The sequence below is a fragment of the Cynocephalus volans genome, chromosome 12 (genome assembly GCF_027409185.1).
Source record: "Cynocephalus volans isolate mCynVol1 chromosome 12, mCynVol1.pri, whole genome shotgun sequence".
Taxonomy (NCBI): domain Eukaryota; kingdom Metazoa; phylum Chordata; class Mammalia; order Dermoptera; family Cynocephalidae; genus Cynocephalus; species Cynocephalus volans.
The window spans coordinates 106601157-106625648 of NC_084471.1; the positions used below are offsets into that span (position 1 = coordinate 106601157).

Below are 24492 nucleotides of genomic sequence, written 5' to 3' on the forward strand. Positions count from 1 at the left end.
AATCATATCCCTAGGAATAGCAAAAGATGTCTAAAAGCTTTACACTGAAAACAACAAAATACTGAGAGAACTCAGCAGTGGTAGCGTAGACAGGCGCAGCAGCACTCAGTGCCCGTCACTGTGGTGTGAGTTACAGTGTCTACACCCAGCCATCTACCTGGAACAATTATGACATTTACTTTGGCATTGCTCCTGGCTGGCCATATGGCCTCCAAGACTCATTCTCTAGCCCTCCAAGATTCTGAGGGATCTGTAATATTCTTTAAGTACTTGCCACCTTCAACTGGGAAGAGTAGGTTCTGTTGTTTATAGTTAAGAACACTGACTGATACATTCTTTCTTTCTTTCTTTTTTTTTTTGATACCTAGGTATTTTATTTTTTTCATGACTGTTGTAAATGGGCTCACTTTCTTGATTTTTCTTTCTGTTAGCTCATTATTGGAGAATATAAATGCAACTGATTTGAGGGCATCTATTTTGTATCCTGCACCCTTACTGAAGTTATTAACTAGCTCTAGGAGTTTTTTGATAGTCTTTAGGGTTTTCTATATATAGTATCATGCCATCTGCAAACAGGGACAGCCTGACTTCATCTTTTCCAATCTGGATGCTCTTTATTTCTTTCTCTTGCCCGATTTCTCTGGCTAGCACCTCCAGCACTACGTTAAATAGAAGTGGTTAAGAGTGGGCATCCCTGCCCCGTTCTTGTTCTTAAAGGAAAAGCCTTAAGTTTTTCCCAATTCAGAATGACATTGGTGGTCGGCTTGTCACAGATGGCTTTTGTGTTGAGATACCCTCTCTGTTGAGAGTCTTCATCATGAAGGGATATTGAATTTCTGACTGATACGTTCTCCATGGCTTGTCATCACACTTAGAATAAAATTACAAATGCTGACCATAGCCTGTATGATCTGCCCCCACCCCAAAGTCTCCAATCTCATGTGTCCCCATCTGCCTTGCTCATTATATTCCAACCATTCCCCCTTCTTTTGTTTCTCAAGTACAATCAGTTCCTTACCACCTCCAGACTTTTGCTCGTGCTGTTCCCTCAGTCTGGAAGGGTCTGCTTCCAGAATTTAGAACAGCCACCTCCTTTGCAACATTCAGCCCTGTGCATCTGAAGCAGCCCTATACATACACATGCCCAGTCACTCTAGGTCACATAATTCAATTTTATTTTCTTTACAGCACTTAGTACCATCTCAAACTATCACACTGACGTATTTCTTTCATCTGTCTACCCCCATCGTAAGGAGAGCTCTATTTGGGCTGGAACTATCTCATTCATTGCTGTATCACCAGTATTTAAACAAGTATCTTGTATATGGTAGGTGCTCAATAAATATTGTTTAATGAATGTGCAATAAAAGTTTCTCATGCAATCCCATATTGTCCTGTCAAGCCAAAAGGGTAAGGAGGATACAGAGGTCATGTCTAACCTGGAATCCAAAAATACCCAGTGAGTCCTTAAGCTAGAAAAAGATGGGAAATGATGCTGAATGTTTTTCTTTCTCATAGTCAAATCAAATTCAGATGATTTATCTTGACAATCTACACACTGATCTTTTCACTAGGAAACACTACTGAGGTCACTGAATTTAGAAAACATGATTATTATAATGCAAGTTCTAACACATATAAAGAAAAGGTTAATAATAGCTCCCATCACCTCTCCAACCATTGATAACACCTTTGATACCAAAGTAAAAATTTGGTATGTCTCTTTCCACACCTTTGACTATTCTCATACAAGTAACATACAACCAATATATGATTTTACACATGCACAAAATACACAATATTACAAAATACATATTATTGTGCATTATGGTGCATCCTGCCATTTCCATTAATATATCATGGCTATCTCATTCTTTTGTTGTTTTTTTTTTTTTGGCACTGGCCAGTAGGGGGATCTGAACCCTTGACCTTGGTGTTATAACTCTGTGCTCTAGCCAACTTAGCTAACCAGCCAGCCTCTCACTCTTTTTATACTTAGTAATATTCCATAGTATGGATTGTCATTATTTATTAAGTCGTTTCTATGGCAATGAATATTCAGGTGTCTCCAATGTTTGGAAATATAAATAATAGTACTATATACATCCCCCCCCTTTTTTTTGGCAGCTGGCCAGTATGGGTATCTGAACCCTTGAACTACATTCTTGCAAACTTCAATTTTTTATGTGTGTATAAACATATATGTGAATGTGCATGTGATTTTATTTTCACTTTATCTTTTTTTAGTTTATTATTTAATATTTAGGACATATCAAAGTGAATATAGACTAATACACTGAATATTCATAAATATCCACATTGTGTAAGAAAAAAAGCATTGCCAAAACAATTGGAGCCTTTTACATACACTTCCCTGACAGCATCCCTCTTCCCCCACCACAAGCACTATCTTGAATTATGAATTTAGTATTTCCATGCGCTTAATATTTTAATGTTTGCATGCATCCTGAAACAATATGTGATGTTGTATTGCATGTTTTAAAAATGTACATATAGGCCCGGCCCGTGGCTCACTCGGGAGAGTGTGGTGCTGACAACACCAAGACAAGAGTTAAAATCCCCTTACTGGTCATCTTTTTAAAAAAAAAAAAAAATGTACATATAATGTAAGGTGTTATAACACCAAAGTCAAGGGTTTGGAGCCCCATAAACAAACAAAATAAAAAATGAAAAAAATTAAAATGTATATAAATGTTATATCTTATTTTTTTAAACTTTTTTACCTAAACATCAGGTTTCTACAAGTCATACATGATATATATTTAGCTCTAGTTCACATATTTTCACTGCCGAATAAATTTTTATTATATGAATATTGTGCTGTTTGAATTTATCTGTTCCTATTTTGATAGACACTCAAGTCGTTTTCAGTTTTTTGATACTACAAACAACGCTACTATAAACCTTCTCATATCTGTCTTCCTGTGTAAGAAAACTTTAGGCTGATCAGTTAGCCAGTTGGTTAGAGCACTATGTTGTAATGCCAAGGTCAAGGATTTGGATCCCCATACTGGCCAGCCACCAAAAAAAAAAAAAGAAAGCTCATACTACTCAAAGCAACCCGCAGATTCAATGCAATTTCTATCAAAATTCCAATGTCAATTTTCACAGAAACAGAAAAAACAATTCTACAATTCGTATGGTTTTTACAACTAATTGATCACAACCAGTTACAAATTTCTTCGTTCCTTCTCCACTCCCACTGTTTCACTTGAGAAAATACTTGCAAACCAAATATCTAATAAGGGGTTAAAATACAAAATGTATTAGGAACTCACACAACAAAAAAATACTAATAACATAATTAAAAAATGGGCAAAGGATCTGAAATAGACATTTCCACAAAAGAAGAATTAAAAATGGTCAACATTCAGGGCTGGCCGTGGCTCACTCGGGGGAGTGTGGTGCAGATAACACCAAGGCCACGGGTTTGGATCCTATATAGGGATGGCCGGTTAGCTCACTTGGGAGAGCGTGGTACTGACAACACCAAGCCAAGGGTTAAGATCCCCTTTCCGGTCATCTTTTTAAAAGAAAATAAATAAATAAATAAATAATAGATCTACCATATGACCCAACAATCCCTCTTCTGGGTATATACCCAAAGGAAATGAAATTAGCACCTTGTAAAGATATCTGCACTCCCGTGTTCATTGTAGCATTATTCACAATAGCCAAGATATGTAAACAAACTAAATGTCTGTTGACAGACGACTGGGTAAAGAAATTGTGGTATATATACAATGGGATATTATTCAGCTTTAAAAGAGGAGATCGTTCCTGTCTCACCTAAGTGGAGGGGAAGAAAAAAAAAAGATCCTGTCCTTTATGACAACATGGATGATCTGGTAAGACATTATTCTGAGTGAAATAAGCCAGACACAGCAAGAAAACTCTTGGTCTCTCTTATATGTGGAATCTTAAAAAAAAAGTAAATAAAAATTGAATACATACAACTCAAGAATAGAAACGTGGTTGGGGGAAAAGAAAACAAGAAAGGTGGTTGGGGGAGGGGGAGATGTAGGTCAGAGGGTACATAGTTGCAGTTATGTGTTGGATAAATAAATCTAGAGGTCTAAAGTGCAGCATGAAACAAAAATATATATAAAAAATAAGAAAACAAAGTACAGCATGAGGACTATACTTAATAATAATGTATTATATACTGGAAATTTTCTGAGAGTAGATTTTAGAGCTCTTTCCACACACAAAAAGGGGATACTTATGTAAGTAAATAGATACGTTGAATTTCTTACCTGTAGCTATAGATAGATAGACAAACAGACAGATAGATTTCGTTTTGTTCTGTTTTGCAGCTCTTCACTCTCCCAAGTGAGCTAACTGGACAGCCCCCAATTTCTTTTATAATTGTATAAATTTAAGGTGTACAACATGATGCTTTCATATACATATTCATATACATAGTGAAATAATTACTATAGCTGGGGCTGACTGGTTGGCTCACTCGATTTAGAATGTGGTGCTGATAACACCAAGGTCAAGGGTTCAGATCTCCATACAGGCCAGCGGCCAAAACAAAAAATTGGAATAGATACTAGTAAAATTAACAGAGATTTAAGACCTCTCTCTTTTTTTTTTTTTCTACTTTCCTTTTTTGGCAGCCAGCTGGTCCACTCCTTATTTTTTGTTTTGTTTTGTTTTTGGCAGCTAGCCAGTACGAGGATCTGAACCCTTAACCCTGATAATAGTTATAACACCACACTCTAACCAACTGAGCCAGCCAGCCAGCCCCAGCCACTCCTTATTTTTAATATGGTCTGAATCAGTTCACTTTTTGGGGTCCATTTTTTTCTTCTTATCTCAGCTTGATAATTATGGGATTAACATATTTCCTATGAGAATTTAATAAAAGCTATACTCTAAAGATTTTTAGTGGCAGAGTTTACATTGTGGGTATATATTTTTACTCTTGAAGAAGAAGATTAAAACATAATTAAATATCTTTCCCCAGTAAAATGGATTCATTAATATAGAGATGAAATCAGAAAAAATAATCAATTCCCAATACCCTACAATTCTTTGTAACATCCTGTATGAATAAAAAAAGATTAGAACTCAGGATGTTTGAGGATTTGAGAATTTATACCATGAATACTTCTATCTTAAGTATTTCTAGAGAAAGGTTTTTCAGAAAAGTGACAAAATTTGCTCAAAGAATCTAAATGCTGGGGGATAATTAACAAGAGAGGGGGAAAAATAGCTAAATCTGCTAAATAAATGTTGGGAATTTTACATATATTACCTCATTTAAAACTCATACCAACCTTGTGGGGTAGCGATATAGCTATTTTACAGATAATGGGATTAGAAAATTAAACAAGTCAAATTAACTTGTGCAAGATCCCAATACCTGCAATAATGGTAAATCTGGAATTCAAACCCACGTCTGCCTAACTTAAAGCCAAGGACCGCCATTCCAGGCTCCCCAAAGCCATATCACACTACGCATATTTTGTAAAAGAGAGGGTGAAGGAATGGGCTTAATCTGCAGGAATTCTGTAAAAGGAAAACAGAATACTAAAAATTCTGTGTCTACCATGACCTTAGGACGTTTACCCGTTTTTAACTAAAGTCTTTAATATTTCAGAGAATACATGCATCTACAAGGAGATCAACACCTTAAGGACAGGCAATGATGCCTTTGAAAGCGGTGGGCACGGGGCTGGTGGCTTAGCTCAGCAGGTTAGAACGCGGTGCTCACAACACTGAGCTCCAGGGTGCGATCCCTTACCAGAAAAAAAAAAACAGAAAAAACAAACACTGAGAAAATACGACTAAAGTATGGAATTTAGTAACTAATGATGTATCAAAATTGGTTCATTAATTGTGACAAATGTTCAAATGTATGTCGATGTTAAGGGAATACGTATGGGGTGCATGACAACTCTATCATCCTCTCAATTTTTCAGCAAATCTAAAATAGTTTATTTTTCACATTACCAAAAATAAAAATAAACCTAGAATATTAATTTTTTTCAACAAATGCTTTTTAATGTTCCTTCCAATAATACCAAAGGTGTGTTTTAATGTATTATTTATTTATTTTTAATTTTTAAATTTTTTTGGTGGCTGGCTAGTACAGGGAACTGTAATGCATTTTTTACTATGAGAAAAACTGATTTAAGCAAAATTAAAAGAAGAAGCTTGTTGATAAGGAATGCCAATTCAACAAACCAAGTAAATCAAATACCACCTTCAACACGTAGGTGTTAGCTGTCTTTGAGTTTATTCATTGGTAACATACAAACCAGCTATATCAGGAATGTACCATAGAAACAGAACCAGTAGGAGACACATATTTCAAGAACTGGTTTATGTGATCTGGAAACTGGTAAATTCAAAATACACAGGGCAGGCCAGCAGGCTGGAAACTCTCAGTAAGGAGCTGAATCTGCAGTCCACAGGTGAAACTGCTTCTTCTACAGGCAAAGCACAGTTTTGCTCTTAAGTCTTTTCAACTGCTTGGATGAGGTCCACTCAGATTATTGAAAATAATTTTTACTTAATGTCAACTGATGGTAGATGTTAACCACATTTACAAAATACTTTCACAGCAACACCTAGAATAGTGCTAAATTGAATCACTGAGTACTGTAGTCTAGACAAGGTAACACATAAAATTAACCATCACAGTCCACCCCTTGTCAACTTGGCAACCATACACATCTTAAACCATATTTAATCTCCAAACAAAGACAATAACAAAGTCATACTTCTGACTGACATAATACTACTGTCCATGAGCTGGCCGGTTCCTCAGTTGGTTAGAGCTCAGTGTTCTAAAACCAAGATCAAGGGTTCAGATCCCCAAACCAGCCAGTTGACGAAAAATAAAATAAAATAAATACTACTGTCCTGTGTACAGCCTGATAATGTGCTAACTCTTTCCACAGGAAAAAAATGCAAAGTCCTTGGGTGATGTCCACTCTTCTCTTTGATATACTGTAACTTAAAATATGTAACATCTTAGGAAGAAAACAAAAATATTTGCTGCACAAACACACACACATTCATAACAGAAAAAGGATGAAACACTCGTAACAACTACAGTCCCCGTTTCTGCAGCTAGTCCCGCGGTCGCAGCGGGGATTTCTCCCGCCACCCCTTTTCTACTACCCTCTCCATCTCCCCTCTGTCCTCAGTGAGCACCTCAGGTGGCTGTAACTCTGCCTGGTGGGGTGACCCAGGCCATCCCTGAAGTGTCTGGATCATTAGTCGTCCAGCCTGAACTGGGTTGTCCCACTTTCCACAGACTTTAATCACAGGGCATAGCAATACTAAGAGACATTCTAAGGGATCTCCTGTATTCCAGGTATACTCCTTCTTACCTCATCAAATAGCGACAGCTCAATTTTCCCTCGGTAGTCGGGATCAATCACCCCAGCAGTTAGTACAGTAACCCCCTTCTTTGCCTGCTGACTCACGGCATGAGGAACGCAAAGTGGCCAGGCAGCAGTCTTAGCTTCCAGTTCAGTAATGTCATTGTTGCATCTCCTGGTAGGAGCATTCCTCCCTTTGGAACTAAGCCTTTAGACCAGCAGAGCACAAGGCCACTGGGACTGGAAGCAAAACTTTTGGTAGTAGATCACTAGGGATAACAGGAGGTAACACCACCTCCGTTTTTACCCACTTAATTCCTGGGCCCACGAATCCTGGCTATGGGAGAAACAGCATCATATGCTGGATGCTAATTCAGAGCATACACAGCCCCCCGGAGAACACTGCCCCCGTCACGCATGGTATTGCCGTCTAGTACCTCGCATGGCTGGGGCAATGTAACTGAGTCTTCAAAAGGCATCATTCTATCAAGCCAGCTACTACACGATGATGGGGAACATTGTGAGGCCAGTGGATTTCATAAGCATAGGCCCATTGCTGCCTCCATTTGCAATAGTGAGTTCCTCAATCAGAAGCAATGGTTATGAGTACATGGAATTCCAGGATGGTGGATAAGGCATTCTGCAAGATGGTAGTTTAGGGAGAAGCATTGCATACGGGAAGGCTAATCCATATCCAGAGTAAATGTCTATTCCAATAAGAACATAACACTCAAAAACAAAAGAAAACTAACAAACAAAAAGAACATACCACTGTTCCTTTCATGACAGAAGTGGTCCAATGTAATCAACTTGCCACTAGGTAGCTGGCTGATCACCATGAGGAATGGTGCTATATTGGGAATGCAGTGTTGGTCTCTGCGGCTGGCAGATTGGGGACTCAGCAGTGGCTGTCACCAGGTCAGCCCTGGTGAGTGGAAGTCCATGTTGCTGAGCCCATGGCTAACCTCCATCCCTGCCGTCATGGCCACTTCGTTCATGAGCCCATTAGGCAATGACAGGAATGGCTGAGGAAAGAGGCTGACTGTGTCCACAGGACAGATCAGCCTATCCATGTGACTATTAAAATCCTCCTCTGCTGAGGTCACCCTTTGGTGTGCATTCACATGGGACACATATATTTTCATATTTTTTATGATTCAGAGAAGTCTATTCATGTATCTCTTCCCCAGACCTTCTTGTCATCAATTTTCCAGTCATGTTACTTCCAAGTCCCCGGCCCTCCAGACCAACCAGTGACCACATCCCTAAATCAAGCAAAGTTACTTTCCCCCAGACATCAGATGACATTTGGATAGGATTCTTAGACTCCACACAAGTATGACACTAAAAGAGTAGGAAAGTACTCTTTTTCCCCTTATTTCTAAGTTTTGAGTAACTGAAAATATATATTTCCATCAATCTACTCTCCTGACTTTGCCTCTACCTCTTCTTCAGTATTTTTTTTTCTTTATTTTATTTTATTACTATTTTTGGGGGGGGAGCTTGATGATATGGAGATCAGAACCCTTTACCTTGGTGTTATCAGCACCACACTCCAATCTTTTTCAGTGTCTTTGATGTCTTTCTTTCCCTACCCTTCCCTTAAATGTTCGTGAGCCTCTGAGATCTGTTGGTGGCCCGAGTCTACTCGATCTCTACTACAGGCCCTAGAGGGCCCAAACAGGCAGCGCACAATTTGAGTCCAGCCCTAGGGCTCGATATGGGATATAGACATATTTTGCTAATTTCTTAGTGCTTGAAAAATTTTAATCACTTGGCATTTATAAATCAAGAGATTTAAAATCAAATAATGATTTCTGGCTACTCCTCCAAAATTGGAAGATCTGGCCGTTCCTGGCCCCCTTTCCTAAATGGTGACAATCAACTTGAGCTGTGCTCGCTTGCCCCTTCAAATGAGGCGTGTGGTCCCCAGTTCACCTGGGTCTTCAGCACACCTATTGTTTCCTATTGAATCTACCTGTTAATGTAGTTCATATGTATTAACTCCCACTCCCTGCATGGCTCCTACTTTCCTAAAGACTCATCTCTTTTGTCTAGACTTAGGGTCAGCAAACTTTATCTGCAAAGGGCCAACTAGTAAATATTTTAGGATTTGCAAACTACTTAGTCTCTGTGAAAACTACTAAACTCTGCTGCGGTAGCCTGAAAGCAGCCACAGAGAACACATAAATGAAATGAGTGTGGCTGTGTTCCAATAAAACTTTATCGAAGGATACAAATTTGAATTTCATATACTTTTCACAAGTCATAAAATATTCTTTTAATTTTCCCCCCAACTATTTTAAAATGTAAAAATCATTCTTAAGTCATGAACCAAACAAAAACGGGTAGCAGACCAGTTTGCCAGCCACTGTCTAGATTACTGCATTAGTCTCTTAATGGATCTTGCTCCCCCGGTCCCTCTTCCCCTGTCCTTTTTAAGTGTTCTTATAAGACTGGTTATATAATATCATTCCCCACGTAATAAACCTTTTAGTGGCTCCCCACTGCTTTTAGGGTAAAGTCCAGATTTTTTTAGCATGACACAGACCTGGAGAATCTGGCTCCTATCTACTATTTTGAGCACTGCTTCTATCCATATCTCCTAGTCCCCAGTAGGTGCCGGGCTACTTCATACATTCTGCCTTTTTTACCTACTGCCTGCTCATCTTTCAAGATGAATTCAAGTACATTTTTATGATGATATTCTTTTTTAAAAAAATTTGTATGAAAATGAAATTTATTGCTTACAGTTTTGGAGGCTGGGAAATCCATAGTCCAGGGAACAACACATCTGGTGAGGGCCTTGTTTGTGGTGACAGTGATTCAGGGGTCTCACATGGCAGAATGGTGGAGCAGAGAGAGCATGACACTCTTCATTCGTCCCCATAGACGTTCCTACTTTGTATCCTGCTGTGTCTTTCTTATTTGTACCACAGTACCAGTAATATTTAAATACACTTATTTGTGTGTATAGCTAGTTCTCCATACTATGATATAAAATACTTTGTTACAGGAAATATGTATAATTCATTTCTTTCTCCCCAGCTTTAAGCCCAGCATCATCTGACACTTCAGAGAACCTTAATAAATATTCTTTTTTTTTTTTTTTTTTTTTTCTTTTTTTGCGGCTGGCCAGTAAGGGGATCTGAACTCTCTCTCTCTCTTTTTTTTTTTTTTAAGATGACTAGTAAGGGGATCTCAACCCTTGACTTGATGTTGTCAGCACCACGCTCAGCCAGCGAGCCAACCGGCCATCCCTATATAGGATCCGAACCCGTGGCCTTGGTGTTACCAGCACCGCACTCTCCCGAGTGAGCCACGGGCTGGCCTGGACCTGAACCCTTGACCTTGGTGTTATAACACTGTGCTCTAACCAACTGAGCTAACCAGCCAGCCCTATTTGTTGTTTTTATTAAATATTTGTTAAATAAGGGCTGGCTGGTTAGCTCAGTTGGTTAGAGTGTGGTGCTGATAACACCAAGTCCAGGGCTTCATGCCTATACTGGCCGGCCACTGCCCCCCCACTAAATTATTAAATGATTTAATGGATCACCCAAAATGTAGCATACATGGAGAAAATTATAATAGTTAATATTTTTTGAGCACTTACAATATGCCAAGCACCTTTGTGATTGGTTTGTATGTATTATCTCCACTGGTATTGAAAGTGACCTTAGCCAGAGAATCGCCATCTTTGGGGTAACTAAGACCAAGCAGAAAATTTCAGTTAGCCATTAATTGGGGAGCTGATAATCATCAGCTCCTGAGGTTAGTCGAGGAAATAAGAAACTGAAACTGCCCAGAGATGAAATCATGCCCAAAAGGATCCTTCTCAAAAGTCTATTTCTGTCTGTCTCCCATTACACCCTCTTATGTTAATTTGCTTTAGATGTTGTGCACCTACAATTACGGATTGAAACTAAGTTTTTTTGTTTTCCTTACCTCCCTAAATCACAGGTATTATGTTCCAGTGATGCTTGACTGAGGTTACTGTCTTTGAGGTCTCCCTAGGAGATAAGGACTCCAACTCTGAAACAACATCAAGGGCTTGAAGCTGACCAGTCCACCAACTGCAAGCTCCATGGTGCCAAAGCACCCAGCCCATCATCTGACTGACCCAGCCATCTGACTCAGACCCTGTACTGATGCCAAGATCAGCCTCCAACTTTTCCTGCAGGACAAAACACTTATCTCACCTTCCTGCCTCTTCCCCTTTATAAACCCTAGAACAGGCATCAGAAGTTGGGATGATTTTAGCCTGGTCAGCCCCCAGATGCCAGTTATCTCAATAAACCTTCCAATCCTTGCACCAACTTTTGGACTTTCGAGTCAATTGTTTAGTGCGAGAGGGCGAGCTGAGCCTGGCTGCTGGTAACAGTATTACATGCACTTTACAGAAACAGAAGCCCAGAAAGGTGGAACTGCTAGTCACAAAACGAGTGAGTGAGAATGGGATTCAAATCCAGGCTGTCTCACGTCATAACTGAAACACAAAACAATTTGAAAAAGGTCTAAGAAACATTCAGTTTTAAGATTCCTGGGCCTTTACAAAAGTACAAGCTAGCCTCCTGGAAGGGCTGGAAGTGCCTTCTTTCTTGATTTGGGTGGTTGTGACATGAGGTGTATACATAAGTTAAAAACTTATTAAGTTGTTCACTTGAGATTTGTTCACTGTATGTAAGTTATTTCTCAATTTAAACTCAAGAAAAAAAAGTTTTACTATATTCCCTCACCTTCTCGCCCTAACACATTCTGGCACCATCTACAAATGCTTCCTTAAATTTGAACTCCTGGGGCTGGCTGGTTAATCACTTGGGAGAGCGTGGTGCTGATAACACCAAGGTCAAGGTTTTGGATTCCCCTACAAGCCAGCCACCTAAATAAATTTGAATTCCCTTTTCAATATCATGCTGTGTCCCCTCACTTTAAACTCTTTCTTTCACACGATTAAACTTCTTACTCACTCCTGGTGGCTGGGACCTCTTGTTCTGTCTTCCTCTAACCCCTTTACAGAAACTCTGATGTCCTACAATATTCTAAGTACAATATTTAGATGCAGGATTATTAGGGTCGACAGCTTTACGTGATCCCACACCAGCTTATCAGGACAACAGCTTGGTTAAGATAAGAGAATTGTCACAGGTGCTGGATTTTCCCCTTTACTGTCCTCAACACTGGCTTTGACTCACCATACTCAGCTCCTGCTGCAAATGAAGTTCCTCCTCACTCTCTGACACCTACTGAGAAATGGACGAGCCTGTTCTCTTCCGGGATAAGAACGCCACACTGCTGCAGAGTGGTTTTATGTTTGCTAAACTTAGGTAGGCATTCCTAGAAATTCCACCCCTCCTCGGGGGGCCAGGCTTAACAGAGGTGGAAAAAAATAAATCCCTTTTTACATTGGGTCAAAGGTCCCCTGAGGGTAGGGTGGGGAACAGGGTAGCAATAATGTCGCTCAGGGTCAGCACTATTTTTGACAATTCGGTTTGGAGGTTTACTCTTCTGAACTCATCACTAGACCTTAGATTTTGGTACACATAATAATTCAGTGTGTAAATATGAACAGCCGTTAATTAGAGTAAGATCTGACAAGTCCAAAGCTGAACCAAAAGTCAGAAATTTGTGAGATTTTGTTGGTTGGTTTGTTGGTTGGTTTTTGGTGGCTAGATGGTATGGAGGTTTGGTCTATTTATTTATTTATTTATTTATTTATTTATTTAGAGATTTCTCGTGATTCTACAATTTTATGGGTGTCAGTTTTACCTGATGGAGCTGATTCGTTAATTTAACAAACGTGCACTGGAATTTTTCTGCTGCCAAGTGCTGTATTCTAGACCAGTGCTTCTCAAATATTAGGGTGTATAGAATCAAAGATTCTATTTTGGGGGGGCAACTGGCTAGTAGGGGGATCCGAACCCTGAGGCTAACTGGCCAGCTCTCTGAGATTCTTAAAAGACAATTTCTGGGCCCCACCTCCAGAGATTCTGATTCAGGAAGGAAGGATGGAAAGAAAAAAAAGAGATTCTGATTCAGTAGGTCTGGGGTAAGGCCCAGCCCAGTAATTTGCATTTCTAACAAGCTCTGAGGGGATGCTAATGATGCTGGAACTGGGGCTATGATAGCATTGCACTAGGTTGTAGCAACGTACCAGGTCCTAAAGGGGTTATTATTTTAGCTAGGAATTCAAACACACACAAAAAAACTAAAACTAAAATGCAAAGTGGCAAGTGCCGTATGAAGGGTCAGGCCCAGGGTGCTGCTAGGGAAGCACAGAAGAGGGGCACCTAATTCACTGGGAGAAGGGGGACTATAGAAGGTGACTCCTGATCGGTGTCCTGACAGAGAACTAAAAATGAGCCAAGCAAAGACAGGAGAGAAAAGCATTCAGGACAGAGGGGACAGCTTAGGTAAAGCAATTTGCTGAAGCTTGAAGTTGGCTTGAGAGGCAGGCAGAGAGCAGATCCTGGAAGGCTCTCTACCATGCTGCAGAGTTTGAGCTTAGAAAATGACTTTCAGCAGAGGCATAATACAGTTGAACTTGAGGCAGATCACTCTGCTGCACAGTGGCTCAGTCTGCAGAAGGTTTACTAGAGTCTACAGAGGTCTGGGTGAGCGGAGCAAGACTACAGAGCGGTGTCGAACATGCAGGGGGCAGAGGAGTGCTAGGAAGTCCAGTTATCCAGACACGGTGACTGACAGACTAAGCAAAGGGTGGGATGGCGGAAAAGGCAGTTGGAGTCTCATATATTTTCCTATTAGGTGAATCTTTTATTGGACTTCAAAACTAGTCCTCCTGGGGGGCTGACTAGTTAGCTGACTTGGTTAGAGCATAGTGCCAATAATACCAAGGTCCTGCCAGGGTTCTGATCCTCGCACCGCCAGCCGTCAAAAAAAAAAAAAAAAAATTTGTACTCATGGTGAGGTCATGGATGAAACGAGATTGGTCATGAGTAAATTACTTAAATTGAATGGTAGATACAGATGTGAAGATTTATTATATTGTCTACTATGTAAGTTTGAACTTTTTCATAAATAAAAGGTCTTTTTAGGTAAAAAAAAAAAAAGGTAGCTTGTGCTCTTACAGGTATAACAAACAAAATGATATGATGTATAATTCTATTTGTGATCTCTGAACTTGTAAACTGGGTAGTTGCATGGTTCACCTTTACAGCACAGATAATTTGAGAGTAATCTATTACCCAGAGGAAGGATTGGTTGTTGTAGATTAAAGACACTAGCTCAAGGCTCATGGAATTGTCAGTTTAAGGGACCCGAGGCAAAGAACATTGCAGGTTTTAAAAGTTATTTTGTATATCATATTGAAGTGTAATTTAATATTTAAATGTAAGGAAATATCTCCTATCCTCTATTAGCTTACACAGCCCCAGTTCTCATTTAAGCCCATTCCTTCATCAACAAATAAAGATTGAGTGTCTACTTATTGCCTGGTTCTATTCTAGAACAGTAATTCTCAAACAACAGCATACAAGGGCTGGCAGCTTAGCTCAGGTGGTTAGAGTGCAGCCTTATACCACCAAGGTCGTGGGTTTGGATCCCTGTACAAGCCAGTCACCTCCCCCGGCCCCCCAACCCCCCAACAAGAAAAAGAATCACTTGGGGGCTTTTAAAATGCAGATTTCTGTTCCATACCACCAGAGATCACTGGATTACTTATTCAGCAATTCTGTAATAAAGCCCATCAATCATACTCTAATAAACTCCCAGGTGATGCTGATGGAACTGGTGTATGGACCACACTTCTTATGGGACAGTATATGACACTAAATAAAGCAGGCAAAAATTAAAATAATTACTCTCACAGAGCTTATATTCTAGTGGTAGTAGATAGCTGGATTAGATATGTACATGATAGATTGATTGATAGGCAGGCAGGCAGGCAGATAGATAGATAGATAGGTAGATAGAGAGATAGATAGAGAGATAGATAGATAGATAGATAGATAGATAGATAGATAGATAGATAGATAGATAGATAGATAGACAGATGATAGACAGATAAACGATAGAGATAGAATATATATTATGCAAGATGGTGATAAGTGCTATAAAGAAAAATCAAGTGGAGCAGGATAGGGAGTGGGAGACATCATTGAGAAATCAATATTAAAGATTTAAGAGGTAAGAGACCAGGCTGGTTTAGATTTCTAGGGGAAGAATGGACCAGGGAGAGACACAAGTAAAGGCCAAAGCCCTGATCTGGGGCTTGTTTCGGGACCAGCGAGGACGCCAGCATCACGGGTGTGGGGAGAACAGCAGGAAGCACAAGCCCAAGGAGGCTTCTCTCGTTACTCTGAATGAGAGAAAGGCAAAGGGGAATTGTAAGCACGGAGTCGACTGATGTGACTGTCATAAAAAAAGAAAAATCGTCCTGGCCAATATACTGGGACTAGATTATAGGAAGGCTGGGGTGCAAACAGGGAGGACAGTCGGGAGGCTTTCAGAATAAGCCAAATGATAGAAGGTGGTTTGGGAAGATGCTTAGAAAAGGTCAAGTGCAGCTTGGGCTGGCACATGTGTCAAACGCGAGCTTAGCCTTTTGCCAGGAGACTGAGGTAATCTCCAACTCCCAGCTGTCCTGTAGCATAGGTAATAATGAAAGAAATACATGTTTTATAAAAAGAATAACTGGGGCTGGCTGGTTAGCTCAGATGATTCGAGCGCTGTATTATAACACCAAGGACAATGGTTCAGACCCCCCTACCAGCCAGCTGCTCCCCCCCATAAAAAATCATTTCTTGACACTCGTCTGGTTCACCAAACCCTCATCCATGTGATAATCAAAAACTCACTCAACAGTGGAAGGAAAAACAATTCAGAGAAAGTAACAATTGAATTATAGACATATTTTGAAGGCACAATCAACAAAGATAGTATTAAGAGTTTGGCCTAAACAACTGGAAAGATGGAGTTGACATCCACTGAGATGGAGACGGCTGTAAGAGGAGCCTAAGGAGGAACTTTGGTTGTTTGGTTTTGGAAATTGTTTGGTTTTGGTCAATTTCCAATGACCCATTTGACATCTCCATCTGTATTTATTAAAACCACAATGATCAAACACGTATCAGGCACTGGGCTAGATGCTGACTAAGGTGGCTACAAAAATGGATAAGACAGTGTCTGAGGCATAGTAAGAGCTCATTATACATTAGCTGCTGTGTTATTTTCCATGACTCCCCCCATCGCACGCCTGCCTTTGAGCTGCGTTAAACAACAGTACTGGAACCCAGTCTTCCTGTCACGCCTTTCAGCTGGAGCCCCTTCCCCACTCTCTCCACGTCTCTCCTTCTCAGGTCCACTAAAGACCCTCTGGTCTGTCTGAACTACCCTCCCCCGCCCCAGCTCCATTATTTGTGCTCTCCTAGCATCCAGTGCACACCTCTTTTTTTCTTCAGTACTTACCATTCAACATTATAATTGTCTTTTTTGGTCTATTTTGATGTACTTTACTAAATTGTTAGCTCATTTTAACACACCCTCTCCTCCACCCACATAGCCCATTGCAACAAATCCAAAGTCTCCAACAGCTTCTGAAACATTCTCAACCTTATTCAAATTGTTTTCCTTGGCAAAGAATGCAGTAAGTCTTCCGTCTGGCCACCAGCCCCCTTCCCTTTGGTCTTTCACTCCAGAGGCTCTTCCCTAGACACAAAGGCACAAGGATGGGGGGATGGGGTGAATTCATCACCAGCTTTTATGCAAAGAACCCCTTCTGCAAAGAACAAAGCTTCTCGTATCTGCTGTTGAGAGAGCTGCGGGCTAAGAGCTGCGGGCAAATTCGGGTATTTGGTGGCCTTGACAGCCCCATTTACCAAACTGCTAACTGAGAGCCAGGAAGTCAAGGTTTTTTTTTTTTTTTTTTTTTTTTTAAAACATATCCTACTTCTAATGAGGCAGGGACTATCTGCCTGAAGTACAGTGTGTCTAGTTCCACTCACCGTCTCCCCAACACCGCCCTTCTCAGGCTTCACCTCCAGAATTATGGTCTGAGAAGATGAAGGAAAAATTACAGATTTTCATCTCCTTGCATTGGACCCAGCAATCCCAGCACTCTCACAAGTTGGCATCTTTGCACTGTGAGCAAACATCAGCTGGTGTGGGAGGGAGCAAAGCCAGCAGCTCTGCGTGGGGACCCAAGCAGCAGAGTGCAGGGGAGGATGAGTCAGGAGTTGTGTCTTAGAAAAATATATAATTGGGATTTGCGAAGTGTTTACTTTTAGGGATGGAAGATTGGAAAAGAAGAAATCTTATGCTTATTGAATATTGGATTTGGGAATGGTGAGGAAGATGGAGAACTGTAGACTCTTGTCTTCATCCACAAATGCGTTAGTGCTGGAACCCAACTCTAAAAACTTTGTTGCCTGAAAAACATACTCCCTCTTCCCCAAAAATTGGGGGCGTGGAGATGGGACGGTGTTGAAGGACATGACAATTCTGCCAGCCGGAGAAGGAAAAGCTAAAGAATCAGAGGGAAAAAGCCAGACGAAGTTGATTGACCAAAGACAGGAGACTAAACACTGATTCTAAAGGGAAGCTGTCACAATGCTTTGCAAGTTCATTTCCAGGAATATCATTTGTTTTTAGATGTTCCTCTCTATGTCCCTTCTTCCAGTAGGGCTGGTTTAATGGTCAATAAATTTCATTATTTTACATCTAGTAATGTCTCAGATGAAATAAGAAGGTGATGTTTTCATTCTATCATGTTGTTCACTGGGTTAAAGAAGCTTCTACCCAGTAACTTGTATATAAACGCTAATTCAAAAATCTTCCACAGTAAAAAAAAAAAGAAAAGAAAAGAAAAGAAAAAGTCTCTACAGTACTGATAGATGTGGAATTACTAACAGGGCACCAATGTGTCTTAGGTCAGCAGGTCGTGCTGCTCCTGCCGTCTGGCCTTTGTTAAAAACCAAGTGCTGGAGGATTTTGCTGTCTTTCTGAAAGCTAAAAAACAAGAGGAACTAAGGTGGGAGTTGAAAACAAGAACCAGTTTTAACATCAACTAATGAATGCCTTAGCAACATGCCATGTATGTTTTATTGTGACCTTAGAAGGAACAAAAGAGGAGGAACATGGAGCTGGTGAAGTTTCTGCTAAAACTAGCCAGATTTTGAGATCCTAAGGAGTTCAGATGGAGAAATTGTCTTAGTGGGCATTTCCATAACCTGAGGTAGCCCCAGGAAACTGAGGTGCATCCTTGATTTAAAAGGTGGAAACGTAGTAAACCTAGAAGTGTGGGTCCCGGTACCCGCCAGCCACCAAAAACACCTAGAAGCGTATAATTGCTGGGTTTATGTTATCTCCAGGTTGGGCTGAGCCAGTTTTCCAGTTCCCCACCTCGTCTGGGTTAGTCGCAGCCACTTTTGCATTACAATGGCCTTGGTGAGACTGGCAGACGGGATTAACTGAGAATTCACAAGGGCGTGGGGGGCGTGGGGCTGCCAGGAGGGCGGGTCTAGGGGGTGATAGCGCTTTCCTTATAAATATAGAGACTCCAGAGTCTTAATGTTTTGCTGGATCGGGCCTGTTACCTCCTGTTAGCTGCGGAGGCCACTCATTTCATCCCGGGTTTTGATGGTTTTACGTCTGGAGATCTTATTCTCTTAAGATCCTCCATCTAGATATTTGTCTTTAAAGGCTTAACCTTCTTTTACGGTCGAGCTCTTTGATTTTTTCCCTCCCTTCAACATGAATGTGGATCCACCTTGCCCCCAAAGCCAACCTTGCCCCGAAGCATCAGATTCTAGAGATTCTTCACCAACGCCTGTGATCTGTGGGCCTGAAGAAAAGTATCCATCCCTGCAGATGTCTTCTGCTGAGATGCCACATGCAGAGACTGGTAAGAAACAACTTAATCCTTGAGAGACCAAGTTCCTTACAGGAAAGAGAGAAGGAAAGCGAGTTAAGGAGTCATTTCTCTCTTGAGCAATTATAGTCCATTAATATAAGTGGGTGTCATCATCTTACCAGTCTTCTGCACACCCCTCTTTAAATTGTAACTTGGTGGCACGTTGCCCTTTCATCTATGTCCCGGTCTCAGGAGTGTGGACGGAGATGAGGGACACGGAATTCAGCAATTTGACTCTGTACTGTATGTACATTTGAGAACCTCTGGGCTTAGGCACAGTGAAGACACAAATGTGGTAATTCAATGAGGTAATGCACAGATCTCAATGAACACAATGCTGGGCACACAGTTACAATATCTTATTGCTGATTAACCAGAACACCTAGTATCTCAGCTTTAAATGGGGTTAGCACCACATTTGTCAAAACGGCATGGCAAATCAAGGTGAGATTTATGTAATTAATATATACATTATATATACACATATATATATAGTGGTTGGCTCTTCTCCTGCCATTTGGGTATGGGGGTATTAGTGACCAGCTCTGAGTTTGTGGGTAAATCCCAAGGTAGTATCGATCCAATTTATGTTAAAAAGAATTGCAGAAAGTTTAGTGTGTTGAAAGTCAAACGGAAAGTGGCTGGAGTTTGGACCTTTTTTTTTTTCTTTTTGGCGACTGGCCAGCAAGGTTGAGTTGGGATCTGAAATCCCCTTTGGGTTCGAAACCTAAGGTACACTCACTCGTGCTTGTAAGTGGTACCTTCAGAGTGTGAGGAACACTGCAGAGTCGGTAACAATTTTTTGGGAATCTATTCATCAGTAGTTATTAAGAAGAAAAACAACCAACTTTTACCCAAGAATGCTGTTTTTAACATGATATAAAATAGCTTAAAAACTGTATTTACATTATGACTACAACAGCAAAAAATAGGCTGTGGAAAAAGGAATACTGTTATATTCCAGCATTCAATTTTTAAAAACTTTTAAAGTTTTAGTACATTGGGGGGGGGGGGTGCGCTTCAGGAATTCACGTGTCGTCCTTGCACGGGGCCAGGCCAATTTTCTTCGTGTCATTCTGACTTTAGTGTGTGCTGCCGGAGCAAGCACGAGCGTTAGGTTGTAATTGTACCATTTTCTAACCTTTGTGTTAATGTCCTTGCCTCCATGATCTCAAATGTTAAAAACAAAAGTGCTGGGTTGTGAGGAAGCACTTGGAAAGGAGCAAATAGGTGTGTCCTCCTTAGCAGATCAAGTGCACATTTGTAGCCATAGCTAAGTTTTAGGACATGCCCCGCTTCTAATCATTAGAGGACATTTTTTCCTTCTTAAATCTACTTGCAAAAAACAGGAAATTGTGATTTTTGCTGTTTTAGAGCCTATTTATTCCATGACTACAGGATAGAATTGGATTTGAACACTGGAAACACCCCAGTGCAAATGAGTATTTAAGGGGCTAGGGCTACTAAATCCAGGTAATACTGAAAATTTTTAGTTACAAAGTCAATAGTTACAAAGCCAGGTCCTGTGCTAGGCAATTTTAATCTGTTCCTTCATTTTAATTGATGAAGGAATGATTTTGGAGGTGAGGTCAAAGAGCTAGTAAAGGCAAAACCTGAGTTGAAACAGAAGCCTGTCAAAATCCATATTTCCTGCTAATCTTGGCATTTAGAGCTGGCAGTAAGTTGCTGGTTTTATAGGATCCCCAGAATCTGATGGTGTAATTTAAAAGTTATGTAGGCAGTCGTGAAAATCAGCAACAGGAAGTAGTTAGAGAGACACAGAATAGGTGGAAGTTGGTTGATCCCCGTTCTCACCTGATTAATCCTAACGACCCGAGTGTGGGCTCTTGAGCATCAATTCCAAGTAAAAAGCGGTGGCCCTTCCCAGCGTGATGCTGGCCACACTGAGGCAGACCTCTCTGAGCTTGGTCTGGTATATGTAAAATGGAGATACTGCTGCACTTCTTGGATTTATATTGTACACAGGCTGGCAAAGTGTTCAGTGCTGGTTAAGAATGAAGATGTTAGGGCAGGCCAGTTAGTTAGCTCATTGGTAGAATGTGGTGCTGATAACACCAAGGTCAAGGGTTCAGGTCCCTGTATCTGCCAGCTGCAAACAAAAAAAGTAAAAGAATTAAGATGTTACTTACTACCTAGGTCTGGGGTTGTGAAGATTATAAATGTGCATTGTAGACTATAATTTCTTTTAATTAAATGTTTTGATAATATGAAAAGTTTTAGAGAAAAGTGTCATTTTATTTGTTCCCAACAGTCTCTCCGCTTCCTTCTTCCACGGATGTGCTTATTCAGGACAGCCCCGATTCTTCCACCAGTCCCAAAGTAAAACTGCCTGCTTCTGCAGAGAAGAGCACAGTGAAAAAGGAAGAGAAGGTAAAGAAACAGAAGACCAGGACCGTGTTCTCTCCCACCCAGCTGTGTGTTCTCAATGATAGATTCCAGAGACAGAAATACCTCAGTCTGCAGCAGATGCAAGAGCTTTCCAGCGTCCTCAACCTCAGCTACAAACAGGTAGGTTGTTTTGTTGTCCTCTTTGAAATGAGATAAAATAAGACTAATTTGCAGATGAATATGGCTAACATCTCTGTAGATGCACCTCTGTGTAATCCGGGTGTCTGTGCACCCCCCTACAAATAATTTAAAAATGAAAATAGAATCTTTTTGTGACTTGTTTTTCACCACTTCTTTCTTTCATTAGATATTCTATTATGCAAATGGGTCATAATTCATTAACCACTTTCCTTTGTTGCACAAACCAAAATTGTGAATGTGTTTCCAATTATTCCTTAATCAAAGGGGGGAGGCATACAACTCTGCCTTCCAGGTTAGAAGAATCCCTAACCAACATTGGTCTTCATTAAAGTAAAAATCCATCTTCTTTTTTTATCCGTGTGCCTTTGCTTATTGATACGGTCAACTTTTTTACATATTTATTGGCCATTTTCTTTTGTCATTTACCTTATCCTCTTTGAGCATTTATTTTCTATCCACTTGTTCACTTCTTACAAATGAATTTGTAAAAGCTCCTCAGCCCTAGACCAGTAATGATTAATTTTAGTTTTATGATGCTTGTAGAAGTCCAGAAGATTTTTATTCAATCAAATATTTCACGGTTTTCTATCTCGGGTGCCATACTTAGAAAGTTCTTCCCTCTTCCATGCTTTTATATATGAGCACACTGATTCTTCTGTGATCTCATTTCTAACTGAAATGTTTATAAACCATCTGGAAATTTTAGTTTATTGTGTGCTGGAAGATAATTTTTTAAAAAATAGTTGTTGTCCTAGTGGTATATTTCATAATTCCTGAATTGAAATGCCACCATTATTACATTAAATATAAATGTGCTTATGGGGGGTGTGTTATTGCAGAGAGGCCACCTTTAACTGTGACTAATGGAGTGGGTAAGTGTAAAAAAGGGAGATCAGTAGACATTTAAATGTGATCTTCCTGGTTAGTAGATTTGCAGTGGGTCTTATGTAACTGGCTAGATTTATTCAACGACAACAACGAAAAAAACCCAGATAACTGATTTGAAGGGCTTAGAAATTCATTCATAGAATATTGGTTCAAGATTTTAATAAGGACTCTAAAAAATCCACATTTTGTTCCTAGATGCTAGTATTTTATAATTCCTGTCACTTTTCCTCCAGGTTAAGACCTGGTTCCAGAACCAGAGAATGAAATGTAAGAGGTGGCAGAAAACCAACTGGCCAAAGAATAGCAACAGTGCGGCTCAGGTAATGGGAAACTTTATTTTTTTTCCCGCTCTTTCCTTTCAATGACCTTTCAGTTTTGTTCATCCCTGAAGCCTACCACTCCAACAACAGACCGTTTTGATCTTCCTTGTACCCTTTTCCACCATTCTCTTTCAGAAGGGCTCTGCACCTACAGAATACCCAAGCCTCTACTCTTCCTATCACCAGGGATGCCTGGTGAACACATCTGGAAACTTTCCTCTGTGGAGCAATCAGCCCTGGAATAATCCAGCTTGGAGCAACCAAACCTGGAACAGCCAGTCTTGGAGCAACCATTCCTGGAACAGTCAGACCTGGTGCACCCAAGCCTGGAACAATCAGGCCTGGAACAACCCGTTTCATAACTGTGGAGAGGAATGTCTGCAGCCCTGCACGCAGTTCCAGCAAAGTTATGCCAGTGATGTGGAGTCCACCATGCAAACCGCTGGGGAAAGCCATAATGTAATACAGCAAACCACTAAGTATTTTAGTAACACGCAAACCATGGATTTATTTTTAAATTACTACATGAACATGCAGCCTGAGGATGTGTGAAGAGGGGTCTGTTATTCAGCTGCAGTCTGGGCAGTGGCTGGAACCCACCCACCCTTCCTCATAGGACCTTCCTGATTTTAGAGCTGTGTCCCTCTGTCTTGGTATCCTGGTTCTTGAGCCAATTCTGTCAATCTGGGGGGGTGAGGTATGATTGGAATCTAATCCAACCTCAAGTAGAAAGCAAAAAGTACAGAGATGTGTGATATGAAGGGTTATTACTATTTTCTGGGATGGGGGGGCTTTACTTAAAAAAACTCAATTGTTCAGGTGAAGGGTTGAACTTACAGTGTTGATTTCCTCCACCCCTTTTGTCCCTGTTTTACTACAACCTCTAATTTCCTTACTCTAATATTTGTAGAAGGCAGTTTTGTATTTTGCTGCATCATGATAATATCAGCCCCAGTTTGGCTGGTTTAATAAAAATCTATTTTACCTTTATTTGTCTCTGTCCTGATTTCACCTAGTGTTTTTCAATGAGTAAAAATTCGACTAAATATGGGTCTTGGTTAATATTTTTTGATGTGGGGAAGAAATTAACTGGGGAGACCGCTATCTTAGAAAAGAGTAAAGGAAAGGTTAGCAAATACTGCCAGGCCCTAAACTTGAACAAACTTACGTCCTCCTCCCTACTTACGTGTGTCATTTTATTGAAACAGTAACATTTGTGGTTATTTGCAGTTAAAGAGGAGATCTTGCCACATCTGGAAGATTTGGAGCAGAGAAGGGAGAAGCAGAGCTTTTAGGTTTGTAAAGAAGCTAAATGAAGAGCAGATGAGGGAAAGGGGGGACTACGGAAGGTAGAAGGAGTTAAAAGAGGAGGGAAAAAGTGGTTAGCTGAGTGGGACCCTGCCCTGGAACGCTTATGTACAATGCGTGTTTTAATGTGTGAATCTATAAGTAGATTGATGTTAACATTTTGAAGATTTTTAATCAGAGACCAATATGTAAGTAAACT

The 24492-nt window shown here is 40.4% G+C and overlaps 1 protein-coding gene across 2 annotated transcripts; it reads left to right on the forward strand.

The window, feature by feature from the left end:
- Positions 1–19067: 19067 nt before the first annotated feature.
- NANOG (Nanog homeobox) lies at positions 19068–23537 on the forward strand. Of its 2 annotated transcripts, none has more exons than XM_063076216.1 (4): positions 19068–19218; positions 21500–21756; positions 22899–22985; positions 23121–23537. In XM_063076216.1, the coding sequence occupies exons 1-4, from the start codon at positions 19068–19070 to the stop codon at positions 23535–23537; spliced, it is 912 nt and encodes a 303-aa protein (XP_062932286.1). The 2 variants fall into 2 exon arrangements, with proteins under 2 accessions (XP_062932286.1, XP_062932287.1); XM_063076217.1 differs by having other exon boundaries at positions 23172–23537.
- Positions 23538–24492: the final 955 nt, after the last annotated feature.